At 42.1% G+C, this 27319-nt stretch overlaps 3 protein-coding genes and 1 long non-coding RNA gene across 6 annotated transcripts; 1 reads left to right on the top strand and 3 right to left on the bottom strand.

Annotated features, from left to right (window-relative positions):
• Positions 1-208: 208 nt before the first annotated feature.
• Positions 209-14471, bottom strand: LOC113022841 (probable G-protein coupled receptor 22). Of its 2 annotated transcripts, none has more exons than XM_026168711.1 (2): positions 14226-14471; positions 209-3215 (listed from the first exon to the last, which is right to left on the bottom strand). In XM_026168711.1, the coding sequence occupies exon 2, from the start codon at positions 3102-3104 to the stop codon at positions 1572-1574; it is 1533 nt and encodes a 510-aa protein (XP_026024496.1). In that variant the 5' UTR covers positions 3105-3215; positions 14226-14471; the 3' UTR covers positions 209-1571. The 2 variants fall into 2 exon arrangements, with proteins under 2 accessions (XP_026024496.1, XP_026024497.1); XM_026168712.1 differs by lacking the exon at positions 14226-14471 and adding an exon at positions 13495-13900.
• A 1066-nt stretch (positions 14472-15537) lies between these two features.
• cidec (cell death inducing DFFA like effector c) lies at positions 15538-20739 on the bottom strand. 2 transcript variants are annotated; one of them, XM_026168743.1, is made up of 6 exons: positions 20666-20739; positions 19313-19381; positions 19052-19205; positions 17545-17694; positions 16765-16958; positions 15538-16032 (listed from the first exon to the last, which is right to left on the bottom strand). In XM_026168743.1, the coding sequence occupies exons 2-6, from the start codon at positions 19363-19365 to the stop codon at positions 15849-15851; spliced, it is 735 nt and encodes a 244-aa protein (XP_026024528.1). In that variant the 5' UTR covers positions 19366-19381; positions 20666-20739; the 3' UTR covers positions 15538-15848. The 2 variants fall into 2 exon arrangements, with proteins under 2 accessions (XP_026024528.1, XP_026024529.1); XM_026168744.1 differs by lacking the exon at positions 20666-20739 and adding an exon at positions 19651-19807.
• Positions 20740-20906: 167 nt separating this feature from the next.
• LOC113022869 (uncharacterized) lies at positions 20907-22814 on the top strand. The gene is made up of 3 exons (XR_003272461.1): positions 20907-20972; positions 21189-21236; positions 21338-22814. It is a non-coding gene; the product is annotated as an uncharacterized LOC113022869 (long non-coding RNA).
• Positions 22815-23055: 241 nt separating this feature from the next.
• LOC113022862 (urocortin-3-like) lies at positions 23056-24263 on the bottom strand. The gene has a single exon (XM_026168750.1). It carries the CDS (start codon positions 24237-24239, stop codon positions 23832-23834), a length of 408 nt encoding a protein of 135 aa, XP_026024535.1. The 5' UTR covers positions 24240-24263; the 3' UTR covers positions 23056-23831.
• Between the last annotated feature and the right edge of the window lie 3056 nt (positions 24264-27319).

The following is a 27319-nucleotide window of genomic DNA, read 5'->3' as shown; positions in this document are numbered from 1 at the left end:
GCATAGCCCTGAGTGATTATATAGGCTATATGTACGGAGCTGCACGTTGTCCTCGTGTTATTCCTCTTGTAGGAGGCTTAAAAAAAACCTAGTGAAGAAATGTAAAACCTGTTGTTTTTTTTGTTTTTTTATCTTGGACGAAGTCTGAGTAGCTCTGACCCCCAGCTGGAAATTTAAACAAACTTGCAACACAGCACACACGCGAAAGAAAAACTCAATTCATTCTTTTAATTCACTGTTTTGTGACACATTCACATCAAAACACTGTGGAGAAAACTTCTAAAGATATTCTTGGTGTACATATATTATATATTTTCACTTGTTAACATTCACTAATGCATTATTAGTGTGATAAATCACACGGCCGCTGCAATGAACAATAGCGTGAGTACAATGTTAGAGCAGTGAACACAAGCAGGTAAAGTCAACACTACTCTTTATAACGCCAGGAAGCTGTCAGGGCCCAGCTGTGGTGACCGTTACACTCCTCTGGGAGGAGCTGACCTGTGGGACCGCATGTCTGGGTGCAACGACACAGGGACGAGGCAGCTGGATCACTGCTCTGCTCTAGGAAAGTCGTTTTATAACCACACACTTCCGTTTCATCATGTGGGCAGTATTTACATCATTTACATGAATTTTCTTCTAAGCAGCTTTACATCTAAAATGCAGTCTAAGACTATAGACCTGGAATAAACACAGTATCTGTGAATGATGATTGTGTCTTTTCTTTCCCATCACGAGTCACATGAGAAGATTTCTCATGCTAACAGTGAACGCGAATCTACAGCCAGCGGCCAGTTAACTTAGTTTAGCATAACAAGTGGAAACAGGGGGAGACAGCTAGACTGCAATACCAAATAATATATTACACCATTTGCTATAAACTGGGGGCAAAAGAAGTGTTGCGAAATCTTATGCAAGCGCTTTAATATCTTAGCACACGATAAACTCACACTAAAGCAAAACTTGATTTACTAATTTACACTTTTAACTGTCCTCTGACTTGTTCTTTATCGTCTCTCCCCAGGCAGACCCTGAAAAGTTAAAAGTTTATCAGCTGTCACTGAGCCTTTCATTTAAATATCTGACATGCTCCCTTTTTTTGTTCCGAATGCACAGTATACCATTTAGCGGAACGTTTAAGGCAGAGATAATATTAAATACATTCAAAGAATTTATGTGTTTGAAGTGCCTTGGAGGCTTTAAGTGGGAGAAGGCAGATCATATCTTCTGCTGGCTAAACACATTCTTTGGAGTGGTTATGTAAGCACCACTATGAGGATGCTCTATTATTCAGCTCCATATGTAAATAGACTTCAGTGATTCACAGAGTGCAAACTATGTACAGTGTGTGTTGAATGATTCTCTGCAGAGGCTGTGAGTGCCACAGTGATTGTGACACCCTGCTTCCACTGCAGCCTGCGCTGAGGGGAGAGTGTAGCAGGAGCTTGCTGCTGGTGGTTACATTTAAAGGTCTCCCCAAGGTGTAAATGTGATTTGCACATTTCTCACACCGGCTTCTCGCACCGACGAGCTTCATTATGGAGCCTGACCTGCATGTTTCAGTCTCACAGGGCTTCTCCCAGGCAGCGTTCGGTACCTTCGCTCGCTTCTAGACGCACCTGCCTGCTGGTCTTTCGGTTGTCCACCCAGGAGTTGTGTATGACAGTCCCACCTGGTGAAGGGTCTACCTGGAGCAGGGACACCACCCTCTTTTTAACCTTGGCGCGAAGGGCACGGCGCAGTTTCTGTCGGGTGAAAGCGTACAGCAGCGGGTGGGAGACGGTGGTTCCGTAAGCCAGAGCGAGGAACCAGAGGCGTAGGCTGACGAGGACGTCGCTGGGGCCGATGCCCAGGATTAGGACGTTGGTCACTGAGAGGGGAGCCCAGCAGCCCAGAAAGGTCGAAATGATGATGAGGGACATCTTAAAGACACGTCTCTGACGCTCTCGGCGATCTCGATGTCGTCTCACTGCCCGCCGCAGGGCGATGATGGCCGACACGGAAGCCTGAACGCCCACTGTGGCTGGCATGGGGGTGGCAGCGCCCATGTCAGAGCTGACGAGCGGAGCAGAGGATGACACGGCATGGGGAGAGGTAGCTGTCGGGGTTGGGGATGGGATGAGGGGAGGGTGGCTGAGCTGTTTGGTATTATCTGTCGTGCATTGTTCTCCTCCTAACTCCCCACCATCAGTCGTTAGCCCCGGCTTCTCCTTTTTTTGCCTCTTGTGGCGCCCTCTGCAGGAGGGGCCCCTGAACCGCTGGCCCTTTTTCATGTGGGAACCAATGCGGATGTTTAAAGCCCTCAATATTCTGGAGTAGGTAAACAACATGACTGCCACCGTGGTGAAGAAGATGGGCACTTGGAGGATAAGATGGTAATACCTACCGGGGCCGGTGTGAAAACCCTGACCACCAACACATAGGACGGTCCGGTTACGCCATGCTGGCGCCACAGTGGAACTAATGTCATACGAGGACAAAGGCAAGGATTTCTCCGTCTCCCCTGCTTCTTCTTCAGTGGACCACTGCAACTCCAAGAATGGGATAAAAAACACAGCGACCGAGGTGATCCAGACGGCGATCAGCAGCAACGCCGCCCTGTGTGTCGTCAGCAGCCTGTTGGCCGGTCGTACCGAGATGTCGTATCGGTCCAAGCTGATAACCAGGATGTTGATGGCTGTGGCGATGCTGGCAAAGGTGACACAGGCCTCGTGGAAGCAGCACACCAAGGCCAGGTTGGGTCCCGGAGGCAGAAGAACAACAACCAGAGTGAGGGGCACACACAGCACGCACACCGCCACATCCAGCACGTGGAGGTTGACGGTCACCATGTTGCTCACAGAGTCCACTAAATTGGATTGGGAGCAATAGAGCACCAGCACAGTCAGGTTGCTGCTGAATCCCAACACCAGCTCCAGCATGAGGAAGGCGGTGAGTGACACCTGGAAGCCCAGCGAGTACGGAGGGTACCAGGACGCAGGGGTGCTGAAAGAGCCGCCTCCTCCTCGCTCCTGAAGGACTCCGAGTCCCTCCAGCCCAGCGGCTGTCCGAACCCCATCAGTAGTGGCCGGGCCTGACGTGTAGCTGCCGGTCTCCATGACGACCTCTCAGTCTTCATATATTGTATCTGTCACACTGCTGATGAGCTCCCATGATGCACCTGGCCGATCCTCCATGATGCAGGGATGAATAACAGCTCTGTGACAGCGCTGCGGAGAAGGGAACACAACGCAGACAGATGAGAGATGAACTGTGCAGGAGAAAATCAAAACACATTATTCTCTCTCACAGCATGACAGAGATCCCAACATAACTTTGGATAAAAACAGAGATCATAACTTATCCATGTTTGCCAAAAGAATTCTGTCTGTCTGTCTAACTCATTTGCACGCATTAACTCCAGCATCTGCAGATTGAGCAGGTGCTGCATTATGCATCAATCCATCCTTCATTCTGTCTCCTATCAGTATTACCATTCTGACTCAGCCACAGCTTGAGACGTGAACACAAGCTGCCAGAACAGCAGGCCGTCACAATAGGCCATCACTAATGTGTACTGGAGCTCTGGGGAATGACCCAAATTGAATGGAGCTAAATAATTAGACCTGCAAGAAATCAACTACTCTCAGTGGATCAGTAAATACAACACACTCAGCAGGTTACACAAAATTGGTTATGATCTTTTCTCTGCCAGCTGTAACAGACCGCATAATGCATTTAAAATAGCTCCGGCACCGAAGGGGCATATTTATTGGAAAGTGTTGGTAAGCCTTTGCCAGCTGACAAGCATACATACAGACATGCACATAGCATCGATGCCAACATCAGAGTGTAATTTGAAGAGTTACACTACTTCCCTTAAAGTACTGTAAAAAAACAAAAACAAAGGAATGACTGTAAAATACTCCAGACATAACCAATCATAAGTCAGACCTTTAATGTGATCACTTTTTAAAACAGATACTGCTCATTTTAGGGCCAGGGCAAAGGCGGGTAGAGCTGCCTTTCCTAAATACCCTAAATTTATTATGTGCCTAATGTTCATGACTGTAGTGATAGAACAACGTGAGTCCGAACGATGACAAGGAAATCGACTTATATAACGCTTTTAAAACCTTGTTCTTGGGACTTTTTAAGCCTGTTATATGAGATTTGACAGGTGATCCTATCGATGTGGATAAACGCTAAAATGACAGCTCAAATAATTGCCCTGATGCATTGCAAAAATGTTAGACAAGGAGTAAGAATTTCTTCTGGAATGATTTTGATCATACTGATAAGGACTAAAACTAAAGAAACTATTTGTGTTTCCCTTTTTTCTAAAGAACAGTTTTTACTTCACCTAACTAAAAATGAGTTTTCCAGCGCACCATATTAAAGAGTTAACTAACCTCAGCCCACAGACACAGCCTATCCTTACTGATAAACACCAGCAGTATGTCATTGTTACATCGACAGCTACAAGATTAAAGTCAGTGTGTAAAACACAGCCGCTCATCATTGATTGTGGAGGGGGGGCGGAAACTAATTGCACCTGCGGGAAATCAACCGAACAAGTGAAATCACGGCTTCATATGTCTCTAAATTGCTATCTGAATGAATATCTTGGCATCAGGTGCTCAAAACATTTCGTGACTGGCCTCCGAGTCGAGAGCACAGGAAACTGACTCCAGCACAACAAGTCAAGCCTGAAATATCAACCTCCGCTCTGGTAACAAGGCATTCAGCTGAGTGATAGACTCATTTTCTCCTCACCTCCGTTACCACGGAAACCTCGCTACAAGGAACTACATTAATGAGGGCACAGGTACGCTGAAGTGCGGGACACTGAGCAGTAGAGTAGTAGTAGTTAGAACAGCTCTCAGCTACAAATCGGAGAGCTTGAAACGCGCCGCATTCCTGCGGAACAGACAGAGGAGACCGAATAAGTGTCGTGATGGGGCTTCCTGCTCAGCTTTGAGCCAACAGTGCCAGCAGCGGTAAAAGCCTTGTGCTACAGATGTTTTGAATAACATGTCTTATAATCCATGTCACAATGACTCTGCTGACTTTCGTGCGTCCCCTTTTTTCCCTTGGCAATACAAACAACTCAGTGTGGAAGGAAATCAAAGTCCCACGAGATTTCGAGATTGTGATTAAACTATTTTAATTCATATAAGCAAATTCTACGAAATCTAAGTTATGGCAGCACTGACTAAGCCAGAAAGGATGCAGATTCCTGCATCAACTTTCAACTGTAAAAGTTTCCCTCGAGGACGCAGCGACAGATAAAAAGGATGAAACTGTTGGGGTCAAGGGTTCGGGTTTTTCCTTTGATTTGTCTCTTGTCTGTTCTTCGTGGGGATTTAAGGAGAAATTAAAGAGGGGCCACTGGGGAAAAAAAACAAAACATGGGTTTGGTGGGGAAAAAAATAAACAACAAAAACTGAGTGAAGAGCTGATGGTGTGCAAGAGCGCAGACTCTCGCAGCAACTTTGCTGGACTCGGATTGGAGGTTTCCAGCTGGCCTGATCGTCCACAGACTGTCTGATTGTAGCAAGGGATTGGATGGAGAAGGTATGAATCCATTTAAATGAATTCATACCTTTAAAATGTGCGTGCACTGAGAGACAGATTACAGCAATCGCCTGAGTGAGGGAAGGAAGTAGAAAAGAAGGGTGAACCAGACGCAGCGGTAAACAAGATGTCCCAGGGAGCAGAGGTGGCAGTCTTACATCAGCCTTCCTCTAACTGCGGCTGGTTTCCTGGTTGCATCCAGTCCCCAAAAGACTGCTTCAGTCCCCAAAGACTCCACTCATGATTGCCTGAGTGAAAAGCTGCGTGATGACTGCACGGGTTAGACGCTCAGCACAGGAAAGGTGTAGATATTACAGAGCGTAAAATTACAGCAGAAAATCAACCTGCTTGAAAGGCTTTTCTGTGGGGACTGTTATCACAGGCTTCATAGTGTTCTGCTTTAAGAGAACTGTGGCTCTGTTGTTTTTTTCTTTTCAAACTTTGCTCTTTTTTCTTTTTGTAAAGGTATGTTTTATAGTTAAATATGATTCATCATCTATATGTTAAAAGGCTCAGTTTCAAAGGGCATTTGTGTGATGCAGACAGGTGAAAAATCAATCAGTGTGCCCCTCCTGCTTGAACCAAAGTGACTCATGTCTGACCCTGGAGAACAACGCGCGGTTTCACACTGGTCTGCATTCACAAGCTGCTTATTAATAATTTGCTTCCTCTTTGAAAAATGCCAATGAGAATGAGCGAGTCAAATTTGGCGTTCGTTGCTTGAATTCAGAAACCAGCACTGCCGCTTTGTCACTGTCCCGTTGTTAGAGGAAAGCAAGTGTGAAACCAGGTGCATTTCTTAAGATGCTTTGCTAATTAACTTGCACACCAGGGAGTTCTCCAGGTAACTGTGAATGTGTGTGTGTGTCCATTTTCTGGCTCTGCAACAATATAATAATAAGGCAGTATTCTCACTCAGGCCCCGGCGCGCTGAGAGCCAGGAAAAGCCCACATCGAGGTGCTAGATTTGATAAGTGGCTGGGCTACCTCGGCAACACCTTTTCCCTTCAAACCTGGGACAGGGTAATGAGGTTCAGCTTGATCGCAGTGACACATTTTCAGCTGAGCTCTACAGGTAGTGCTGAGAACTGTGACATTGTGCTCTGTGTGTTCTCTGAAGTTGTAAATTGAGCCAAGGCTATTCCAGTGAAAAGATGACTGGTATTTCAATCTGTTGTAGTTTATATTTTTAAAATGATGTCATGTTATGGGACATTTCCATCACCCCATGTGCAGGCACGGAAAACCCAAGGCAAGGACGGCAGTTTCAGAGTTAGCAATTTTTTGGCCAGAAGAGGCACAGTAACTTCCCATTCTTCCTCAGGGAATGTTGAAAGTTTGTTAAGTAAGCTACTATGTCCTGACACTTTGTTTCTGTACAGGTAAAATAAAAAAGACTATAATGTGGTGAGCTGAATTTTACTTCCTGCAGTTAGAGCCTGGAAAGCAGTTTCTTCCTGGGTACTGATTGGTTACCTGGGCGCGGTTATCTTCCTGTCAAACTCTTGGCAAAAATTCAAATGAAGGCTACTTAAATATTCCTAAGTATTTGTAAAAAATGATGCCCTAAAATACATGGTGTTAGATTCAGTTTCCAAAATCCTGGACGCCAGAACTGCTTTCATAGGACTTAAAAGGGTAACTAATCAGATGTACTCAATTAACTGATCATCAGTAAGTGTGAGCACCTTTATAAAAGCAGATGTTTGGGCAATTTGCTGGTCTGGAGGATCCAGGTGTCCCAGCAAGGTCAGATACAGTTTCTCTAAACGGTGCCAAATTACGAAAGAAATTAAAATGTTACAAACCTCAGAATCTGCAGACTTACAGTAAAATTAACATTCTGTACATATTACAGCAGCTCTGCTCCACAATAAAATCATCTCATCAGGCCAACCCGCACCCCAGACTTCTCACCCAATGAAAACATTTACTACATGAAATCAAAAATCTAACTGCTAAATAGCTGACCAGGTAGATATCAGATAAGAATGAGTGGTTTGGCTCCCAAGGAGAAAGTGATGCAACACAGCCAACTTTTTTGTTTTGTTGTTTTTTTTTAAACTCAAAATAAACATATTTTTCAAAACTTTCACAATAAAAGCCTTAGTCCAACTGAATATTGTAGTCCTTATTTCAGGTCATGACCACATACAATATAAATATTTTCATTTGACTCTTCACGATACTTTATATCACATTTGGATCTTGAAGCATAAAATATTATATTTATATAATTATTTATTTAATTTGAAGGAGCATCTCTTGTGTTTGATGTCATTTATATTAAAATAGTTTTTTGTTTTTTGTTTTTTGTTTTTTATGTGACTGGTTTGTGGTGCTGATTGTGTCCTTTGTGATGTTGTTTATGGCCCAGCTTTGGAATTCACAACTTTTGTGCTTATTTAGAAACTAAATAGCTGATTTATTAGGTTTGTTAGAGATATTAACTTTGTTTAATATTTTCTTTATGTTATTTTAACAGAAGCCTTCAACATAACCATACAAACAATAGACAAAAGCTCCAAACACAGGGGGGGATAGCAATCTGACTGATATATCTTTTTTCTGATTTTGTCATTATTGTTTTATTTTGAAAATAAATAGTTTTTCCAAAATGCAATTTAAAAAAAAAAAAAAAGAGATTGCTGTGTTTTTTCTGTTTGTGTGAAGTCATTTTGAGAAATGTAGGAAATGGACAGATTTTAAGCACAAATCCTCTAATCATCAGACAATAATCTGTCAGTATAATGAATATATTTCTAACAGTGCATCAAAGCCTCAGCGGGCAGGTGAATTTGCAAAGCCATGCAGCACGTTCAGAGCTAATGCTTTCCACACAGATCTAAGCGATGCCTTGCAACCTCTTCCCCTCTGGTGTGGGGAAACCAGACAGTGTGTGAAAGACACTATATGGCATGTATAATTAAACAGCTAGGCACATCAGCAATTCCCAGAAGCAGCAGGACAAAGATTAAAAAGATGAAAGTTAATCTTGCTTTTCCTCTGAGACAAGCTGATGTAACAGGTTTTCAAAGTGACACGGCTAGTGAGAACGGAGGAAGAAACATACATGAATGGGAAATGCACTGGAACTTTATGCTTTAAAAAAAAAAGGGGGGGGGGAATGCTGTGGAAAATGATGTTTTTATGAATACATAAGAAGGTTAGTGGCACTGAATACACTACTCTTATGCCCCAGTGGCAGCCTAAGCAGACGTAAACACCACTGGATGATAAGCATGGATGTACTGAAAGAGAAAAACTCAAAGGGAAAAATCTAAAAATAGCAGCAGAACTGAAAGCAGCCTAGAGACACACAGAAAGATGGCCTTGAAGGGGAGGTTAGAATAAATTAAAATTAGATCTTGGATTTTTCTTCATTCCTTTCACACGTATGTGGAGCCACAGGAAGTCAGCTCTTATTGTGACAGCATGATGAGCCCTGCCATGAAGGGTTAGAGAATTTACATGTGCTATTTTATGCAATTGCAACCATGATCGTTTCCTATAAACAGTCCATCAAGTCCACACGAGAGTTAAACCCGAGGACACTGGTTGACATTGCTTGGTTTGATTTGTGCTACCCTGAGGTTCATGCAACGTCCCCTCTGAGGGATTTATGCATGCACCACAGCCGGGCTCAGAGATGACATTTCACAATGTAATGTGTTTCTAAGAGCTCACGTGTTTCACATGTTTCTGCGAGATTGGGCTCATGCACATGCTCCTTAGGATGAAGACTGTAGCTGCTGTCCTCAGGTGCAAGCTATTTCTTTAGTTTAAACACTAACCAAAGCGCATGCTACCCGATGCATGTGTTCCTAATTGGTGGTTAAAACCACACACTAAAATTAAGGAGAATCTCAACATACACAATGTTGTACACAATCTCCAACATTAGGGGTTGATGTGTTCGCTGCTCTACATCTTAAAAACTTTTACTCAGCTTCTAGCTCAAAAAAAAAGTGTTTTTCCTCCACTAAAATATAAAGTTATGCAAGATACCTGAAAATCTAATCAGATTAGAAATTCCAACAAAGAAAGGCACGAGGAGAGAATAAAGTTTCTGCCTGTGCTGCTGTTGAGTGAGTCAGTGTGGCAGCAGGACAGAAAAAGTCGCATTAAAATAAAAAGATAATGTGATCAGTATGTGCAGCGTGAATGTAATCATGTTACATTTATGTTTTGCAATCACTGCATTGGGAAAAATCATAAAATCTAGTTTCTGGGAATCTGATCATTCAAAATTTTGTACAAAAAAAAAAAAAAAAAAAGATAAAAAGGCAGCTTAATCACGAGAATGCCACCAACAAGCTGAAGGAGCTCTGATTCTCACAAGACATTACAAAGGACAAAGCAGCGCAGAAGAAGAAGAGCAGGGATGACAGCACTGAAGTCTGCAGTGAGGGGGTGAAGAACAACACAAAAAGGCTGAAGCTAGCATGAGAACACAGAACATATACGTTCAGTCGGTGTAATAAACACCCAGCAGCACAGTGTGTGTGTGTGTGTGTGTGTGTGTGTGTGTGTGTGTGTGTGTGTGTGTGTGTGTGAGTGAGTGAGTGAGTGAGTGAGTGAGAGAGAGAGTGTACCATGTAGACTCCTGTTGAGACATCAAGCTCTCTCTCTAGTCACCACGCGAAGACAGAGACAAAATGACACATAGGAGCACAACACATTGCCGGAGTAACACACACACACACACACACAAACACACTTTTACAACAGGATGCCTGCTGAGCTGACAGTAAGTGGTCTTGGAGAAAAAGGTGAAAGAATTGAAGATGAAAGTTCAGACTGTCTCACAGTGCTGCAAATGTTTGGCATTATTTGTGTGCCAGCAGATGAAACGATAATAAATCCAGACTGAAGTCTAGATCCTTGAGTGAATCTGTCCTTAAACTTAGATTAAATTACGGTTTCCATGTTCCAACTTCATGCAAAGATCATGCATATTATTATCAAGTGCACAGGAATTTTCTAAAGGTAAACAATAAGCTTCAATGCAAATGCTAGTTTGATATGGTTGTGACGTGAAAAACACAATTAAACACCGCCCTACCACGGCTGATTTTCAAAAGTATAGTTTTTATTTTATGTTGGTCACTAAAATGTTTTAGTTTTTAGTTAAGTTTGAGTTGTTCTGTACATCTCCATCATCCCTCACGTGTAGATATGACAGCATGGACACTGCACAATACAAATTCTACGAGTTCATTTTACAAAACCATTCCTACTCTAGATCCACTTTTTCTGCATCACATACATCACAACAATGGTTACAGTGGAATGGGAGGAAGCATCAGCAAGAAAAATGCTTTGCGAGGAATCATCAATACACCTTTACTAATATGACCTAAAACATCCTCTGATGTTTTTGTCTTTCCACAACATTTCTTCAGGATTAAGATCAGGACTTTTTCTTAGCCACCACAAAACATCATCTTTATTCTTCTTTGTCCGTTCTTTGCACAGCAACCTGTATGTTTTGCATCGCTGTCTTGCTGCACGCGTACTCTCTCTTAAATATTTCAGTTCATGTCGTTTGTGTATTTTAGAATTCGAGAGCACGGTTCAAAACTCATTGCTCTAATAGTGCCTGTGAGCCTCGTGCAGAGCCATCGAAGTATGACCAAACCATGATACCATCACCACCATGTTTCACAGATTGGATCATGTTCAGCTGGAACGTTGATCCTTTCGGCTTTTCTGCCTGCAACTGTGGAGCAAAGCTCCACAGTTGCAGGCAGTGGTGGACTCATGGTGGACTCATAAACCTGAACGTTAGTCAATGTGAGAGAGACCTTTCATTGATTAGATCTCCGCAACTATTAAATGTCCCGCTCCTGAAGTGATCTCTGTTGGCTGATCACTCCTGTGGAGGGTAACAAGGTCTTCAGTTTCCTTCATTTGTCTGTCGGTGGATTGATGGAGTCCAGAAGCTTCAGAGATGTGTCTCCAGCCCGACGATCATCAGCATCTTGCATTTGTTCGTACCGTTATTCACTTCCTCGTGAGTTGTGGAGATCTGACTTTTGACAGATCCCTATTATTTTGATTAAAAACACAGCTAATCGCCATTCCACTGAATGATATTTGACCATGACTCCGCCTACAAATTAACTGCTAATCTTGGGGGTCACTATCTGAGCATCCGCTTGTGTTCGTTAGAGACCCGTCAGACTTTGATAAATGTGGCATTTCTTTTTCCTGGTGACTTAAAAATGAAATGACATGAAAATTCAAGTTGGTGTCAAAATTAATTTAAACTGTAGGAATCAAAACTAGCTGATTTATACTTGCGTGCACTTGAACAGGATACAAAACAAACAAAAGGGAACCAAACAATTTACACTGTGCATAAAGAAACCCTTTACAACATAATATTGTAAGTACTGTAGTGTCTCACCACAGTTTTCAAGCACCGAGGGGCAAAGTAAATGGTCTGCGTCCGTTTGATTGCTTTATTGATCGATTGTCTGGGCTTTTTACAATCTTTAATTTATGACCGCTGTTTAAGTTGCATCCATTTTTTTCTATGGTAGATTATAGCTTTCCTGATGTCATAAATATTTCCATTCATTTCATAATGAAGCTGAAAAAAAATAGAAAAAAAAGCAATCAGGAAGGCATGAAATATGTAGACTCCAGAGAATGCTTCAAAAGAGATATGGGGAGTATAATCAAGCAATTCCAGACTTTTTTTTTTCTAAGAGTAATCTTTAATGCATTCATGTCTTTAAATGATGGCTGGGAAGATTGGAGGAGTTAACTTGCACACACACTGTGAGTGCACCTATTGCCATTTCAGTTACAGACCATCAAACAACTTGGTATTGGGGAAACAAATCCATTATTCAGGCAGACTTCCCAGATGGCAGAGGGGTAATTCAGGTTTGAGCAAAGCATCCTACTGAGAGCCTTTATGTTGTCCTGTTACCTGAATAATTCATTGCAGTGCCAAAATATGGACCTGAAATAGCCAGCCATAGAAAACCTAAGCTGAGGGAAGAGGCAGAACAGGTGAGGAGAGAAGATGTGTGTTGTGAATGAGAGATATGAGAGAAATAGCTTCTTGGTGAACGCTCATAAGGTTATTTAACTTGGCAAAAGAGCCAGTTAGAAGACAGTTTATCCGTTTAGTGAGATGGCAACATAGACAGACAGGCACACACGCACACACACACTTTCTGCCTTCATGTGTCCGGCGGGATTTTGCTTTCTCTCCTTCATGTTCACAATCAAAGCCGTTCACAGCAGAACACGGGGACCGTATGGTGGAGACACAGCTCGGACCAAACACTTTCATCAGACTTCTCCCTTTTTCTCTCTTTACTTTCCTCCACCTCCACACTGTTGTCACCAGCCGCCCTCCTTTCTCTGTTACTCCTCATCTCGCCTGCTGCGTCTAGTTTCATTTTCAAAGTCGTCCTTTGTCCTCTGCACATCTTTTTTTTTTCTTGTTTTTGTTCTTTGACAAAGTGTTGCTCACGATTAACCGCTGAGACAGAAGCTGCATGACGCAGCCCGCAGATTGCACGAGTATCAAGTTATTTATTTGACTTTATAATGGCAGACCGCAAGTCTGACTCCGCCCAGAGCAAATTTAAATTGTTTGTCTTCTGTGCCTCTGAAAATAAATACATCTGGACCACTAACTGCAGCTAATAGTTTTTTCCTTTTTCCATCATCAATTTTCAGATTGTTTTCTTGACTGTTCATTCAATCTAAAAGTATTTTTGAAATGCAGACTTGCAATCACATCTTTTTCAGACGTTTAATCACAGGGGAAAAGAAGACATTTCTTTCCCTAAAATGTTTTAAATTGCTGATACTTAACCAAAATAAAGTGCAGGGAGAAGTCCATCTTAACTTTAAGTTTTAAAGTGGTGCATATGAGGCCAAAATATGGATTTTGTGGTAACTTACCCTCATGAAGAAAAAAGGTGAAGTAGGTATGGTCAGTAATAACTGTAGGCTGGCGGGCTGTGAGATTACGACTTGTGCATGTCCCCAAGGCCGTTGGAGCACACAGCAAAATACAAACTGTTAAGCATCGCAGGCATACACACAATCCAAACAGACAGCCTCACTTTGATGCGCGCGGTGAAATGTTTCCAGCGGACCGCGTTGATGACTCCCTCAGGAGCGTGGGAGAAAACACAGAGCTTCGGAGACCGTAACTGTGTCAAGCACCCACTCCCACACACAGCCGGAGGTTCTAATAAAACCCAGATTCCTCTGCTAAATCGATATTTCGTGAAGCACTTTGTGCCAAAAAGCGCGCGGAGCGATGCGCAACAACATCTTTAATCACACGAACCCTGCATACAAAGCTGCATATAGCCCAATCAACACATTAAGTTAGATGCAATCGGCGCTACGTGCAGTCATAATAGTTCATAAACATCAGGTTCTAAATTTTCGTTTAACATACGCTGCGTAAAAGTTAAACTTAAGCATTTTCAAAACTTAAGCAGGTGGTTTAATATGTGAAATCCATCCATACTAATCAGACCTTTAATTAGTAACTTTTAATAATGGACAGTGGTGACGTGCATGCCAAATACTTGCCAAGCGCTGCGCATTATATACTGAAATGTCGGGTTTTTTTTCGTTTTTTAATCCATTATTTATTTATTGCCAATTAGCACTCTTACCTTTCAGAACCTTGGGCTCAACGATCCATTCCTTCACCATGAGAGTGCTGATGAGAAGCGTCCCTTCTGTCCAGAGGTGTGTACGAGCCGAGCGCATGCTCAGCGGTAGCAGCTCCAGGAGGGAGTGCTAACAGCAACACAGCCTAGTGGGACAGACAGACGGCTGCAGCTCATCCCCTGCTGGATCCACAGAGGACTCTGCCGTCTGTAGGACTTCAGCTGACTGGGTGAAGGAGGCGGGATCATCACGACCAAACACTGTACACCACTTACAAAGTTAAATGACTAATATTTGAAAATATAGTTGTAGTGGTATTTGAGGAACAGCTTTGAAGCCTGATCTAGATGATTATAAGAGCCTGTTTTTGTGCAAGAAGCTGCTTAAAAAAAAAAAAAAAAAAAAAAAGTTTGAATCACTTTTTACGTTGGTAGCATGGCGATCCAATTTTTTTCTTGAATCAGATTTTACAATACAGCTATAATTTTACAATCAAACCTGGTCAAGGTCAACTAATATTAAAGCAACACATGGCCAGTTATTTTTACTGTGCATAAAAACCCTAAAATTGCAGACAAGCCCCACAGCCTGAAAGAGCTAACACAAGCCAAAGACATCAACATTGATTGAATCTTTGCTACTTTAAACACACACACACTCTTGAGTGGCGCCTCCTTGTTTCCAGACACAATGATTGTGGAACAGCAGGACACAGAATGTACCTCTTGCCTCATTTCACCGCAAAGAATTTGGAAGAAATGGCCATTGTTCATACTCGCGCAGTATATACACAAATGTGTGCAAGTAGTTCATGAATTTAGAGACATGGACTGAATATCAAGTGACCAACCCAAGTTATTTTCTGTAGATAATGTCAAAGCAAAAAGGAATCTTCTAGATAACGCTGCGCGACAAGACCACAGTCGCACTCAGTTCATCAGGTTATGCAAGACAGCCACTTAGGCTAAAATCGGTCCTGCTTTTGCCACCGCCTTTCCTCAGCAAGATGGCACAAGTGGCACTTCTGCTGCCAGCTGAAAACATCTTTCTCTGTAATGGTTTGCTTCCGTCCCCTCACCCCATGCAGCTGCTAGCTGTTTCCCGTTCCTTCAATCTTTTGCTCTGGTTTTCTGAGACAGAGGCAGGCTGCAGCTGACAGGACACTGCAGCCCAGGGGACAATTAGGGAAGCGTGGGAGAGACAGCTGGACCTGTTGCTCTCACACACACACACACACACACACACACACACACACACACACACACTAAAGTGTCTTGTGGGTTTGCTGCATTCACATTTAAATGAACTTTCAGGAATGGCAAAATAAAAACAGTTGCTTTTATTTATTATATCATCATAGGAAAAAGTTGCACAATAGTGAGTAAAAGTGATTTTAGAGGAATAAATTGTGGCATTGGTTTATACATACATAAGAGGTAAACAAATGTAACAGCAAAAAAAAAAAAAAAAAAGTGACATTGAAAAGAGACTGCCGAATTCATGACGTTGCCAAACTGCACTGGAAACTATGAGATGATGAAACGAACTGCATGCTTCATCTGTGACAACTACACTGATGTACATCTAAGAGTGGGTAAGAGCTCAACCTCACCACTGTCAGTCTATCATAAGTAAGAAATCTTTCCCAGCAGCATGTTCTGCAGCTGTCTGATCCTGCTTTCCTGTGGCAGCGCCAGGCTCTTCTCCACTCGCGCCTCCTCTTCCAGCAGCTGCTCGATGTAGCAGGAGGAGCCCAGCAGGATGTGGCCTGTGGCCTGCATGGAGAAGATGGTCCATCGCAGAGCCTCCCTGGAATCACACGCATGAGAACAAGAGGGAGGATGGTCATAAATAGCCAGTTCCCATTTACAGCGACATGAGTGGAAACCAATAGGCCCACACAAACAGCCTGCATGTAACGAGATACGAGTATCAGTCTGGTATAATTCAGACAAGTCACAACACAAGGAAGCCAGATAGTCTTGATAGTCACGACCTCAGATGCTCAATTTTGACATCAACTGCATTTCATAAAACTGATATCCACGACCTTTTAAACCACACATCCTGCAATAGGAGCATCGCATTTGACAAGTCTGCAAAATGTAATCCTCTCAACTGAAGCTCCGAGCCAAAGCTGAAAACCAGCAGGTCTCGGCAGCGATGACATAACAAAATTAATCTCAGTAAAATCTAGCCTTTGGTCTTCTAGGGTCTGCGCATTTCACCACCCACACAGGTGTACACGCTCAAACCCGAGTGCATCATTTATACACAAGGGTCTGCTTTTAATACTTTTATAAGAGAAGCACGGGAGGGAAAAAAATACTAAAAAGTCTCAAAAGATAATCGTGCTAATTTATGCATTAGAAATTCATTCACACTGATCAGTTTTCAGCTCTAAGTGGATTAAGCTATTACTACAAACAATATGTTTCAGTAAAGATGCCACAGAGATGCTCTGAAAAAACAATCAGTTACATAATAGTTCAACACAAAATACAAAAATATCAGAATATTTTGGCAGCCTCCATCACTCACTTTAGCATCTTTTTGGCAGCGTAACAGCGCAGGTCATAGGACACAGTATAAACACCATACAGCGTTGCCTTCACATTCAGGCAGCCAATGAAATCTTTGGGGTTGTTCTTGTAGAGGTCAAAGGTCAGCTTGGCCACATCTCTCCGCTGCTGTTGCTGCCTGCAGTCAATAAGGCAATCTCTGGAGAGGTTGTACTGGGGGGGCGACAGGATGAGGGATATGAGTCAGGACAAATGGGCACAAATCAGCGCTCAACTCCACCGCCACACACTTGAACTACACACTGATGGCGCTCCTGCCAGCGATGATGTGAGTAGCAAATGACAATGAGAAAAGGTCAATGAGGGGTCGTTGCAGAAAACATTTGGGAAGGGGTCCAAATTAATGCATGTATCACTTACTGAGAAAGTTAATTGCTTTTGGGTGAATGTTACTGCAATCTCACAAATCCCTCATGTCCAATTAGTATCAGACCCCTGCCTTCCATTTTTCTCAAAAATATTGAGCGGGGAGAAACTAATGTGAGGTTCACTCCGCGTTCTGCCTTTGCACAACAAATGGCATGTTGCCCTTCCATTTAATTTGATGGATAAAATATTTAACTGGATAGCCAATGTATCACAACACAGACTGGTCCATATTCATGGCTTCTGCATTATGCCTTTCTATCAGTCTACATCAAAGAATCACTGGCTATCAATATGTTAATATTTGCACGGCCACAATGAAGTAAAGTTGCTGGCCAAGAGTGCCATCTAGTGGCTAATCAAAACTACATACAGGATGTGGGCTCCACTTCTGTCCCTTCTGCAGAGCCATCAGAACAGCATTTTCTGGGAGCGTTTGAAAGAATTCCTCTGTGTCCACACCAGTGCCATCTTCATCCAACACCAACGCACTGACGCACAGTATACCCAACGAGTCACTGGCCTGAGCGAGAGTAGAGATGAGGAAAAAATAAAATAAATACGTACAGTGACCTCATCACAAGAAAATATGCCGTAAACCATAAAGCAGTTATTACACAGCTGTTCTGAAACATTTATTTTGGGAGTGGTCTCTTCTGTGATGACTCCATTGTTAAGGCAACAGCCAGACGGCTTGATGAGTAATGAAAACGCTATGAATCACATATGATAACCTTCAACACCCATCGGACCCTTTACACCATTCTGTCAGACGGCACTCTCCACAGCCATCATTAAGAAGCTGATTCAGGAAGCCTGTTTTTCATCCCTTTACCAAAAGTTACAAGGAGCACTGAATTAATGCCAAGGCATACTGAAGCCATTCAGATCTTGCTAAGACACTTTAGGCTTGATTAAATTTGGCTTCTTTATAAATTAACATTATTATAGTCTGACACCAGCCCTTTTTCTTGTTACATTTCACTTACATGAGCTCGAAACACACTCAATCACTTCAGATGGTGCAGCAACAAGTGGCAAACCTTTATCTAATTTCAATGGTCAATGTAAATGCCGGCAAAGCCACTTTACTTTGCGCTTTTATTTTGAAGAGTACCGTAGCACTTCCTCTTTTATTGTGTCAGACTTCCTGTTCTGTTCTCGGTGAGGCGACGCAAACACGTTGCTTCAGAGTGAGTAAAAGCGTTTGTTTTTGAGGGTACTCATGCAAAACTATGTGTTTTATTTATCTGTCACATGCTATAACTTTGAAAGTTTACTCAATGTGGTTGAATTCGTTTTTTATTGTGTATGCATGTCATTTGTTTGTGGTGTGGAAAGACTGGCTAAGAGATGTGCATGGAGGAGGTTGGCTAGCTGATTCAGCATGATTAGCACCCTTGGAAGCAGAAAGAGGTTGGTTAATGATTGCAAATGATTGTTTATGTATTTAAGAGACAGAATGGTTGTTGTTAATTCATTTTATTAAATGCTGTAACATAAGTAGTTTAAAAACTATTGATTTATGTCAATGTCACTATTTGAGTTAATCAAAATAATTTTCTATGGTAAAATGTGAACATTTCTGCACTTTTTACGTAAATGTTTAATGGTATTTGTTTGTGCATCTTTATAGTTTTCACGGTGCCATATTGTCGGTGGTTTAAAGAGGAGAGAATAAAGTTGCATCAGTCGAAGCTCTCTGCGTCACGAGTGGTAATTCCAAGTGGGCAGCTACAGTCAATACACACCACAGAATCCCCCTGATTCCTCCGTTTTTAGTCCAAATGCTTTGTGACCACCTTACCATGATTATTAGCTGCTGACCAAGTCCCCCCCCGACACACACAGCATTTTTACACCTCACATCTTTCTCTCACCTTATTTGTCAGGTCTTCTAGCGTGTCTGCCATTATACCCTTTTTCACACTGCGGTCAGCATTCGTGACCCTGAAAGGCTTCGGTCGAGGAACTCGACCCGACAGGAGCTGCTGGGTCATGGAGGCACTAGCTGACACGCTCGCTGTTACACACCTGAGAAAAAGGTGTAAGATGTCAGGTCATCAGCTCATATATTTAAAAGAAAAAAAAAATTTAAATAGCAAAAGAGCTAAGGGTGACAACCATCACAAAGCACTTACTTGGAGAGGTTAGATGGCGTGAAAAGGCTGAGTGACCTCATCGCATAATCCATATGAGAACAACTCGACCTGCAATTATAAGTATGATCAGTGTGGCAGCTAGGCTTCATGTGAAAAATGAGGAGACAGAAGGAGACAGTGGCAGCTTTGCAGTTTAAAACTGAAAATACCAGTAATAAAATTAGGAAAACGATTTCAGCAAATTCTGGAACTGGAGGCCACTTTTGGCAGTCAGTCTTACTCATTTATAAATATAACTTGTAAGATAAACATTCCTTCAATTTCATGATTATGTCCCAATAAAAAGAAAAGAAACAATCAAGAATAATAACTCTTACAGTTTAGGAAACTCAAGACTTCTCCCAACCCTGTCTGAATATAATCCTTATGTTGATCGTTTTTGTTCCCGAAGCGCTGCTCCCAGCAGTGTGGACCACAAAAGCCTCTGAGATAAAGTACACGCTCCTCTCTTGTTGCTGTTTCTTGCAACACTTGGTCACTGAACTTTGTGCTGATGACTGTTGATCTGGTTGCAACTCGTCAGCTTTATTGAGAAATCCTGCATAAACACTCCCACTGGCCCTGGATTTTAATTTGTTATAATAACCCAGTATCTTAAAGAAAGTTCAGCTAAAATTAAAAATACACAGCTGCATGAAGAATCAGGCAGTGTGTTCAGCAGAGCAGCACTAACCTAATTCTAACTAACTCCACTGCTTAGTGGCTTCAAAACTGAATTGAATCTGTGAGGCTCCAAAGCGGTTGAGGTGATCTGAGGACAGATGTTATTTAGGGGAATGTACGCTTTAATTACAGCATTATTGTATAATGCTGGAGGACATGAGAACATGTACTTTTCACAAATTAGGTCATAGTTCATTGCTAGCACATCACACTGGAGGATTGGCTCACGCTGACGAGGTGTGTGCGCACTGTCAGGTGTTATCACACTGGGCTACACGTCATTGTCTGACATCACCTGTGAGCGCCGAAGGAAAATCCTAAAAGTCAAGAAGTTACTGTAGGAAAAAGCAGCAGATACATTTCTGTATACTCGTTTATCTCTCAATCCAGCTAAAACGGATGTTTAGACAAATGAAAGCCGCTAACAGTTTAAAATACATAAATTAAAGGACACTGGAGTTCACCTATTAAACATGGGGGATTTAGCCATTTCTAAACTAGGCTTTCTCGCCCGTGAACAAAGTGTACACCGTCACAAACAAAGACAATGGCTCCACAAAAACAAGAAAAATAAAGAAAATGCTCGTTAAAGTTCACGGTTTATATTAAATCTGTTCGTGGTAATTAAAACAAATCATAGCGAAGCAAAATCCTTAGATGAACCCTTACGTTTGTAGTGTTCCTCCCGTGAAGCGCCTTCCCGCTAGCTTGCTGAACCGCTAATTAATAACACCTGCTAACGGCTGTAATTGAAGCCTGCGCCATTTTGAATGTACCTGTCTTTATTTTAGGGTTAGTGTCGTTCTTTTTTTTTAAACAACATGCTATCCAGTGGGCATACTCATTACTTGTGAAAACACCTATTCATCCAAAATGTTAAAATTGCACCTCAAAGGATAGTGGATGAAGATTTCAATTAATTACGGAAGTAAAAAAGAAAGCAAAGGACATCTTGTGGATGAGCAAGGAACTGCAGGTAGGAACTTTCTGCTGTTACATATGTAACTTTACTGGGCAATTTATACATAATCTATTTTATTACAAAACATTTAAATATACAGAAATCTTTAATCTTCAAATGTGACCACCACATACAGACCACACCATGATAAGATGATGAGAGCATCTGCATGCTGGTGCATCTGTACAGTAATGACTGAACAGTGAAGCTCACTTTCGTTGATTTCTCTAGTGCATTTTGAATGAATCGGCTGCTGCTGTGAGAAAAGCTACAGGAAATGTCAGTAAACTTCGACCATCTCATGGATTGCTGACTATCTCACAAAGAGGGTGCAGTATGCTGAACAGAGCTCTGTGTGATTTGGTTGATGTGCTCCACAGGAATCTGTGCTCTCTCCATTCCCGTTCTCCTGGTACACCTCAGACTTCCCTTATACCTCCTGGTCATGCTACCTACAGTAATACTCTGATGATTCTGCGGTGGTTGGATGTATTAGTGATGGAGAGGAGGACTAAACTGTTTGTGGGGTGGTCTGTGAGGAATCATCTGTAAAGCAGTGACACCACCTGGATGGTGATGGACTTCAGAAGGAAGAGGTTGGCTGAACAATCCATTCCCCTCTCTGTTTATCGTTTACGGGACAGGATCTGGATATGGTGGAGGAGTACAACTGGAAGACCAGCACAGGCTGTATAAACAGGGCACGAGCAGGCTCTGCTTCCTGCAAAAGCTGAGCTCCTTCAATGTGCAACAGAGTGATGGAGGTTTTCTATCACTCAGCATCCTTTGCTGTGGTCTGCTCAGGGAGCAACATCAAAGCTGGTGACACCAACAGTCTGAATAAACTGATTAGGAAGGCTGGCCCTCTGACTGGCTGCAAACTGGACACTTTTATAGCTGTGATGAAGACGAGGCATCTGAAAAACCATCATCCATCATGGATAATCCTGAGAAACCTCTGCATGACTTACTGGACAGGCAGCAGAGCTCCTTCTCTAACAGACTGATTCAGCTCTGCTGTCACAAAGAAACACACGGGAAATCTTTCATACCGCACATTATCATCCTCCATAACACAATATATCTGTCTGACAAAGAACCATCTGCCAGATTTTTTTCAACAGGTTATTTGGTAAATTCAAAAGAATTTCCCAAATATGCCTCCTCTCACAAGCCTCCTCTCCATCACAACTATAAAAGTGTCCAATTCAAAAGATATGGGATAAACAAAGCATTTCTCATCTCATCATCAGTGGAATAGTGAAAATTTGGAATACTCAAAAAATGCTCAGACAGGCAAACGCTGTAGGCTTTGTTAGGAGGGAAAATGGTTACTTACTGACTGAAATGTTCAGTCCGAGTGTATTTCCTGTACTCTTAGCAGCTGTCTCGGCCAATGCGTGCAACAACTTGGAAGCCAAACTGAAAGGGACAAATAAAGACTGCGGTGTCACAGATGAGAGCACTCATTACATAAATCAGAGTACACTCCAGTTGCGGTTTATGGTGATAACTGCCTTGTGATGATGATGATGATGTGAGTTGTATTTATTTGAACTTCATAATAAGTTCATATTTTAAGTATGCTTCACCAGACAGATACGTCAGACTATAGAGCTGTGTCATGGGAAACAAAGCTCCAGCTTAAACACAGAGTAAAATTACTGTTTAAAAGCAGAAACACTTGTTTTATTTGTGGTTTACCGCCCGTGGTAACTGCTACAAGAGATGCTTTTAGGCTAAAGGTTTGAAAAAAACAGAGATAATACTGTTATAATATTCTCATGGCAGTGTAAACAACCCCAAGCTAATTAATGCCAGCTAAGGCAACAATCTAATACTATTGTGTAAATAACCGTCAGAGCATTTATCTTAATTCCAGATAGTTTGTCTGCTGCTCAGCAGGGTATTAGTGGCTTCTTTACTTATATTTATTGTATTATAATCACAGTAATTGAAGTGATTTGTTTCATTTAGTTTCTGTTATATCCGCACGTTTTGAGGTCCAAAAGTGTGAAGATGATATTTAAATCAAGCCAAAGTCATGGTCAGCATAAAACAGAGAAGAAGAAAAAAGCCTCACAGTGTAAATCAGATGAGCAGTTTATTTCACTCTGTTGCTTCACATTTCTTGCTCGGTGTAAGAGCACAGATTAATTATGCCATAGATGTTAGTCTACTCCAGAGCAGATAGGGCTTCAGACTAAGAATAGCTGTGACTTGTTTGCCAAATGTATCAGTAGTGAACAAAGGTTTTTAGAAAGGGTCTCTTCTTCTTTTCAGAGGTCAATATCCTGCGCGTGTCTTTGTCCTGTTATCACCCATCGGCGCCTGCTGTGGGTGACGCAGGCTCATTTGGCTGAGACCCATTCATTTGTGCTTTATGGGCTGCTGATGCTTGTAATTATGGCAAGCGTGCCTGATATCAGTGCAGAAATGAATTAGACTTGAGAAAAAATGGATTATGATATTGGATTTAATTGTATGTTTTCTACGGATTGCATGCAAATACAATAAAACACTTCTCCGAGTCACAGTTTGGGAGCCAATGGTGAGTATCTGAGACTAAACACCAGCATCATCTTACATTGTTTGCAGTGTCCTTGTTGTGATTGTTGTTGTTGGTTTTTTGTTTTGTTTTTTCACATCACTGTAGTGATTAATCAGTCCATGGTGTGGTTTGTGTGTGGAATGGATTAAATATAAGTATAAAAGTAAAGCAGATCTAAGCTCTAAAGGACAGATACTGACCGCAATGACTACTTTCACATGAACTAACATTGTTTCTAACCAGGTGTCAGTGCCACAATGTGTTAGCTCTGTTGTGAAGTGAGATTTCCTCCATCAAGCCTTCAAACTTCTCCGGGGGGGCTTTCATTTCCTCTTGCCTATTCGTGCCATCAGCTCTGCATTGGCTGCTGCCTTGGTCCTCATGTCCTGATTCTTGGCCAGGTCTATGAGTACACTGAGGATGCTGGTGGGAACATCAAGGGACAGAGCAAAACGGGACGCCTGCTGGGCTCTCTTTGGCACCTGGGAGGCAGGGCGCGGGGCTCGCCTGAGCACGAGATGATGCTGTGATCGGAGCAGTGAGCTCAACGCACCGTTGCGGTTTAAGATGTCGACAGCCAGCATGTCCCTCTCTGTGTCTTCATCGAGTTTGGCAACAGCCAGACTGCTCCTCCGGCTCTGAACACACAAAGGAAGCAGCAGAGCCAAACAGAAGCACGCACGCACACTTCTCATGGTCAGGACTGTCTGCAAGCAGAGAATCAGCTCCATATTACACAACTGTGACAGTGCAAGACTTCAGTGAGTGATCGCATGGAAAGACAACAACATATCCAACTGATGTACAAAAATAAAAATAGCTTTTTATTTCTTCAGCAATAAAAAGATGATGAAACACAAAATTCTTTAATACAGTTCTTTGCAAATCATTTTAGATCATCTGAATATTTAGTTTCTTAACCTTTCAATCATCCATCCATTTGATCCTCCTGTTATAGTCTGCAGTATTCTCTGATTCATGCATAGATAAATCTTTGCAAACCTCGTCAAGAGCCAGCCAAAATCAATACTTACTCAGTCACCAATATCAAAAGTTGGTAACTTGACAAAAAGGCACTTCTCCCTCCTCTGTGTTAAAGACAGCAGCTCTTTTTATGCTCAGATGTCCTGTAATCTTGTATTTTCTGTCTCACAGCTTCTGCTTCTTCACCGGAGGAGCAATGTGCACCAAACACGGTCGGATGTTGAACTGGACTTGACGATGAGCCGCTCGTCCTTTGCTTCGTCTTCAACCACTTTAATCCTCGCCGTGACACTGCCCCTTCCCCTCTCTGTTTATCGTTTACATCTCTACACCCCATCGCCCTCCCCTCATTTCATCTCATTTCCTTTGCACTCAGTGCTATCTTATTCTTTCTAAAAATAACACAATAGTAATCACAATAGCTTGCTTGGAGTGACTTGAAAAGTTGCCCCAATTTGGAGTCAAAGCACAGCCCACCTCCACGTCCATTCAGAAGTTAAGCATGGAGACGCTGCGAGAAAACAGTAATTGTTGGGTGTTGAAATGTCCCATAAATTGTTCATCTTTTCATCATGCTTGTTAGTTTATGTTTTGGAAATCATCCGTGCAGACTGAGTGAACATCAAACATGACAGTGATAAGAACACTGTGGGAGACATGCCCATTTTGGTCTAATTTAACTGAATGTATTTAAGGAGTTTGAAACATTAAGGTGGTTGGGAGCTGGTTTAGATTTACTGACAACAGTGTGAGTGAGTCTGTTCTGTAACATGCATTAGCTGGAAATCACAGCAACTAAATAAGACATGAGGTGAGTGAGGTGAATTTTTTTTTGTGTGTCTTTGTTAATACCAATTAACAACACAGAATAAAAGTTTTTCACTGGCTGCCAGTTTTGAAACTTGTTCTTTGACTAATGTCAGTCTTTTCGATCTGACCCTCTGCATGACAGCCCCTCCTTGACGTGTTTTTACGCCTATGCCCCAGGAAAAAAAACATTGACTCTTAGAGGAACATGCTGTGAGAACACATCTTTCTTCCTTTCTACAGAGCACAGAGGAGAAGAGGTGAGTATAAAGAGGTTAGAAGGAGAAGTGACTGCAGATAAAGCCCCGTGGAGAAGAACAAGGAGGAAAAGTCTTACAGGGCCAGGAGGGCAACTCAACAAGACGAAGCCTATCTCGTTTCCTGAGTCACCTCCATTCGGGCCCATCAAAGAACTTACTCTCATCCAACTAATGATATATTACGAGTGCAGCCAGATTACGATTGCTGGGTCCTTGAGGGCCTCAGGCTTACGAGCCGTTTCAGTTACCCACAGGTCACAGTAATGTCACACAGCAACAAACAGATGTACTGAGTTGTACCAGCAGCATTATTCAACATGACACGGAGCAGCACATGAACCTCAGACGATGTCATCTGTGTGATTCAAGATAAAACATACGTCATAGCAGGTCCTACTTGCCCATTCAACTGACTAATGACGTAGGCTGTTTACAATGAGCCTGATGCGTATCAGAGAGCACTTTATTCTCCGACTGTTCGCCCCGCTTAATATTCATGAAATGTTTAAGTTCTAAAGACGTTGTTAATAAAACGCAGCAATTGGCAGCAGTAAGGACAGGCTATTAGAAGACAATTGCAAATACTTATTCACTGTGGCAAAACTGAAGTAGGCAAACTGCGCTTTGGCCACAGCCACAATTTAAACGTCAAGACAAAGATCACAGATTAACCCAACATATCATCTGAAGTCTGAGCACAGATAATACAAATGGCACGTCTGGTTTAGGACAACAACATGAATGATAATGTGTTCATTAATGTATACAATTTTTTCAGAAAAGTAAAAAGTGCGATGTTTACAACACTACAAAAACTGTGACAATTTAAGTTCCAGCAAAAACTTTAGATTTAAAAGTGAAGGTAGTCTAGTAACCACATCATCAGTGCTTTAAACGTCCAAGAACCTCCAGACAGAAATATTAGCCCCCACACAGCTCTTCCAAACAAACTAGTTTTATTTTGAATGCTTACATTATTTTACTTTACAAAATCTGCCAGGGGCAAAATTATTGGGCCACCCAATGCTAATTGATAATTGTGAATCCTTTTTGATGGATTAAAGCTTGCAGTCATTTGTTGTGAATTTCAACAAGTCTCAAACATGCCTCCTGAGTAATCTCAGCTCATTCTTCTTTAGCCAATCTGTCAAGCTGCTCTAGATTTGATGGTCTTCTCGGACTTTGTTCTTCTGTTCACCTCACAGATTTTCAATGGGATTCAAATGAGGTCAGTCAATAACTTTCACTTTGGTCTTCTTCAGGAGCATGTTTTGGGTCGTTATTGTGTTGGAAAACAAAGCACTGACCAGACTAGTTTTGTTGCTTACAGCTTGATATTTTCTTCAAAATCTTCACATATTCTTCTTTCTCCACATCCACAGCATAATACTCCCAACTCCTGTGTTTCACTGTGGGGACGGTGTTCTTTGGGTTGTAGCCGCTCCTTTTTTCTCCAAACATGAGCAGCATCTTTATGGTCAAAAAGCTGTAGCTTCATCTCATCTGTTCTTGTCCTTAGTATGCTTCAGTCTGACTTCAAGGTGTCTCTTCTGCACGAATAGTTTTCTCTTGCTAACCTCACAATCCATTCCTGTGCAGTCCTAGTCTTGTTCTGTGGCGCACTCTTTGTTTTGATACTGTGTGTAAATTGGAAGATAACCCTCAGCTTTAACCTGATTTTATAAGTTTCAAGTATCGCAAAGTTAAAGTGCATCATTGCACAGCAGTGGTTTGTGCTTTGGCTTAATTAAAGTTTTTCC

This window comes from Astatotilapia calliptera, chromosome 5 (assembly GCF_900246225.1).
Source record: "Astatotilapia calliptera chromosome 5, fAstCal1.2, whole genome shotgun sequence".
NCBI classification, from domain to species: Eukaryota; Metazoa; Chordata; class Actinopteri; order Cichliformes; family Cichlidae; genus Astatotilapia; species Astatotilapia calliptera.
Note: the sequence above shows the minus strand (reverse complement) of the source record. Positions and strands in the feature narration are given on the sequence as shown.

What these genes read in the sequence shown, in the direction of transcription:
- LOC113022841 (XM_026168711.1), bottom strand. Translation starts at nt 3,104, where the DNA reads ATGGAGACCGGCAGCTACACGTCAGGCCCGGCCACTACTGATGGGGTT.
- cidec (XM_026168743.1), bottom strand. Translation starts at nt 19,365, where the DNA reads ATGGATTATGCGATGAGGTCACTCAGCCTTTTCACGCCATCTAACCTC. An exon ending in TAGAAGACCTGACAAATAAG is followed by an intron (nt 17,695 to 19,051) that starts GTGAGAGAAAGA and finishes ACTCTCGCTCAG; the next exon opens with GCCAGTGACTCGTTGGGTAT. An exon ending in AGAAGTGGAGCCCACATCCT is followed by an intron (nt 16,959 to 17,544) that starts GTATGTAGTTTT and finishes TCGCCCCCCCAG; the next exon opens with TACAACCTCTCCAGAGATTG.
- LOC113022862 (XM_026168750.1), bottom strand. Translation starts at nt 24,239, where the DNA reads ATGGAGCTGATTCTCTGCTTGCAGACAGTCCTGACCATGAGAAGTGTG.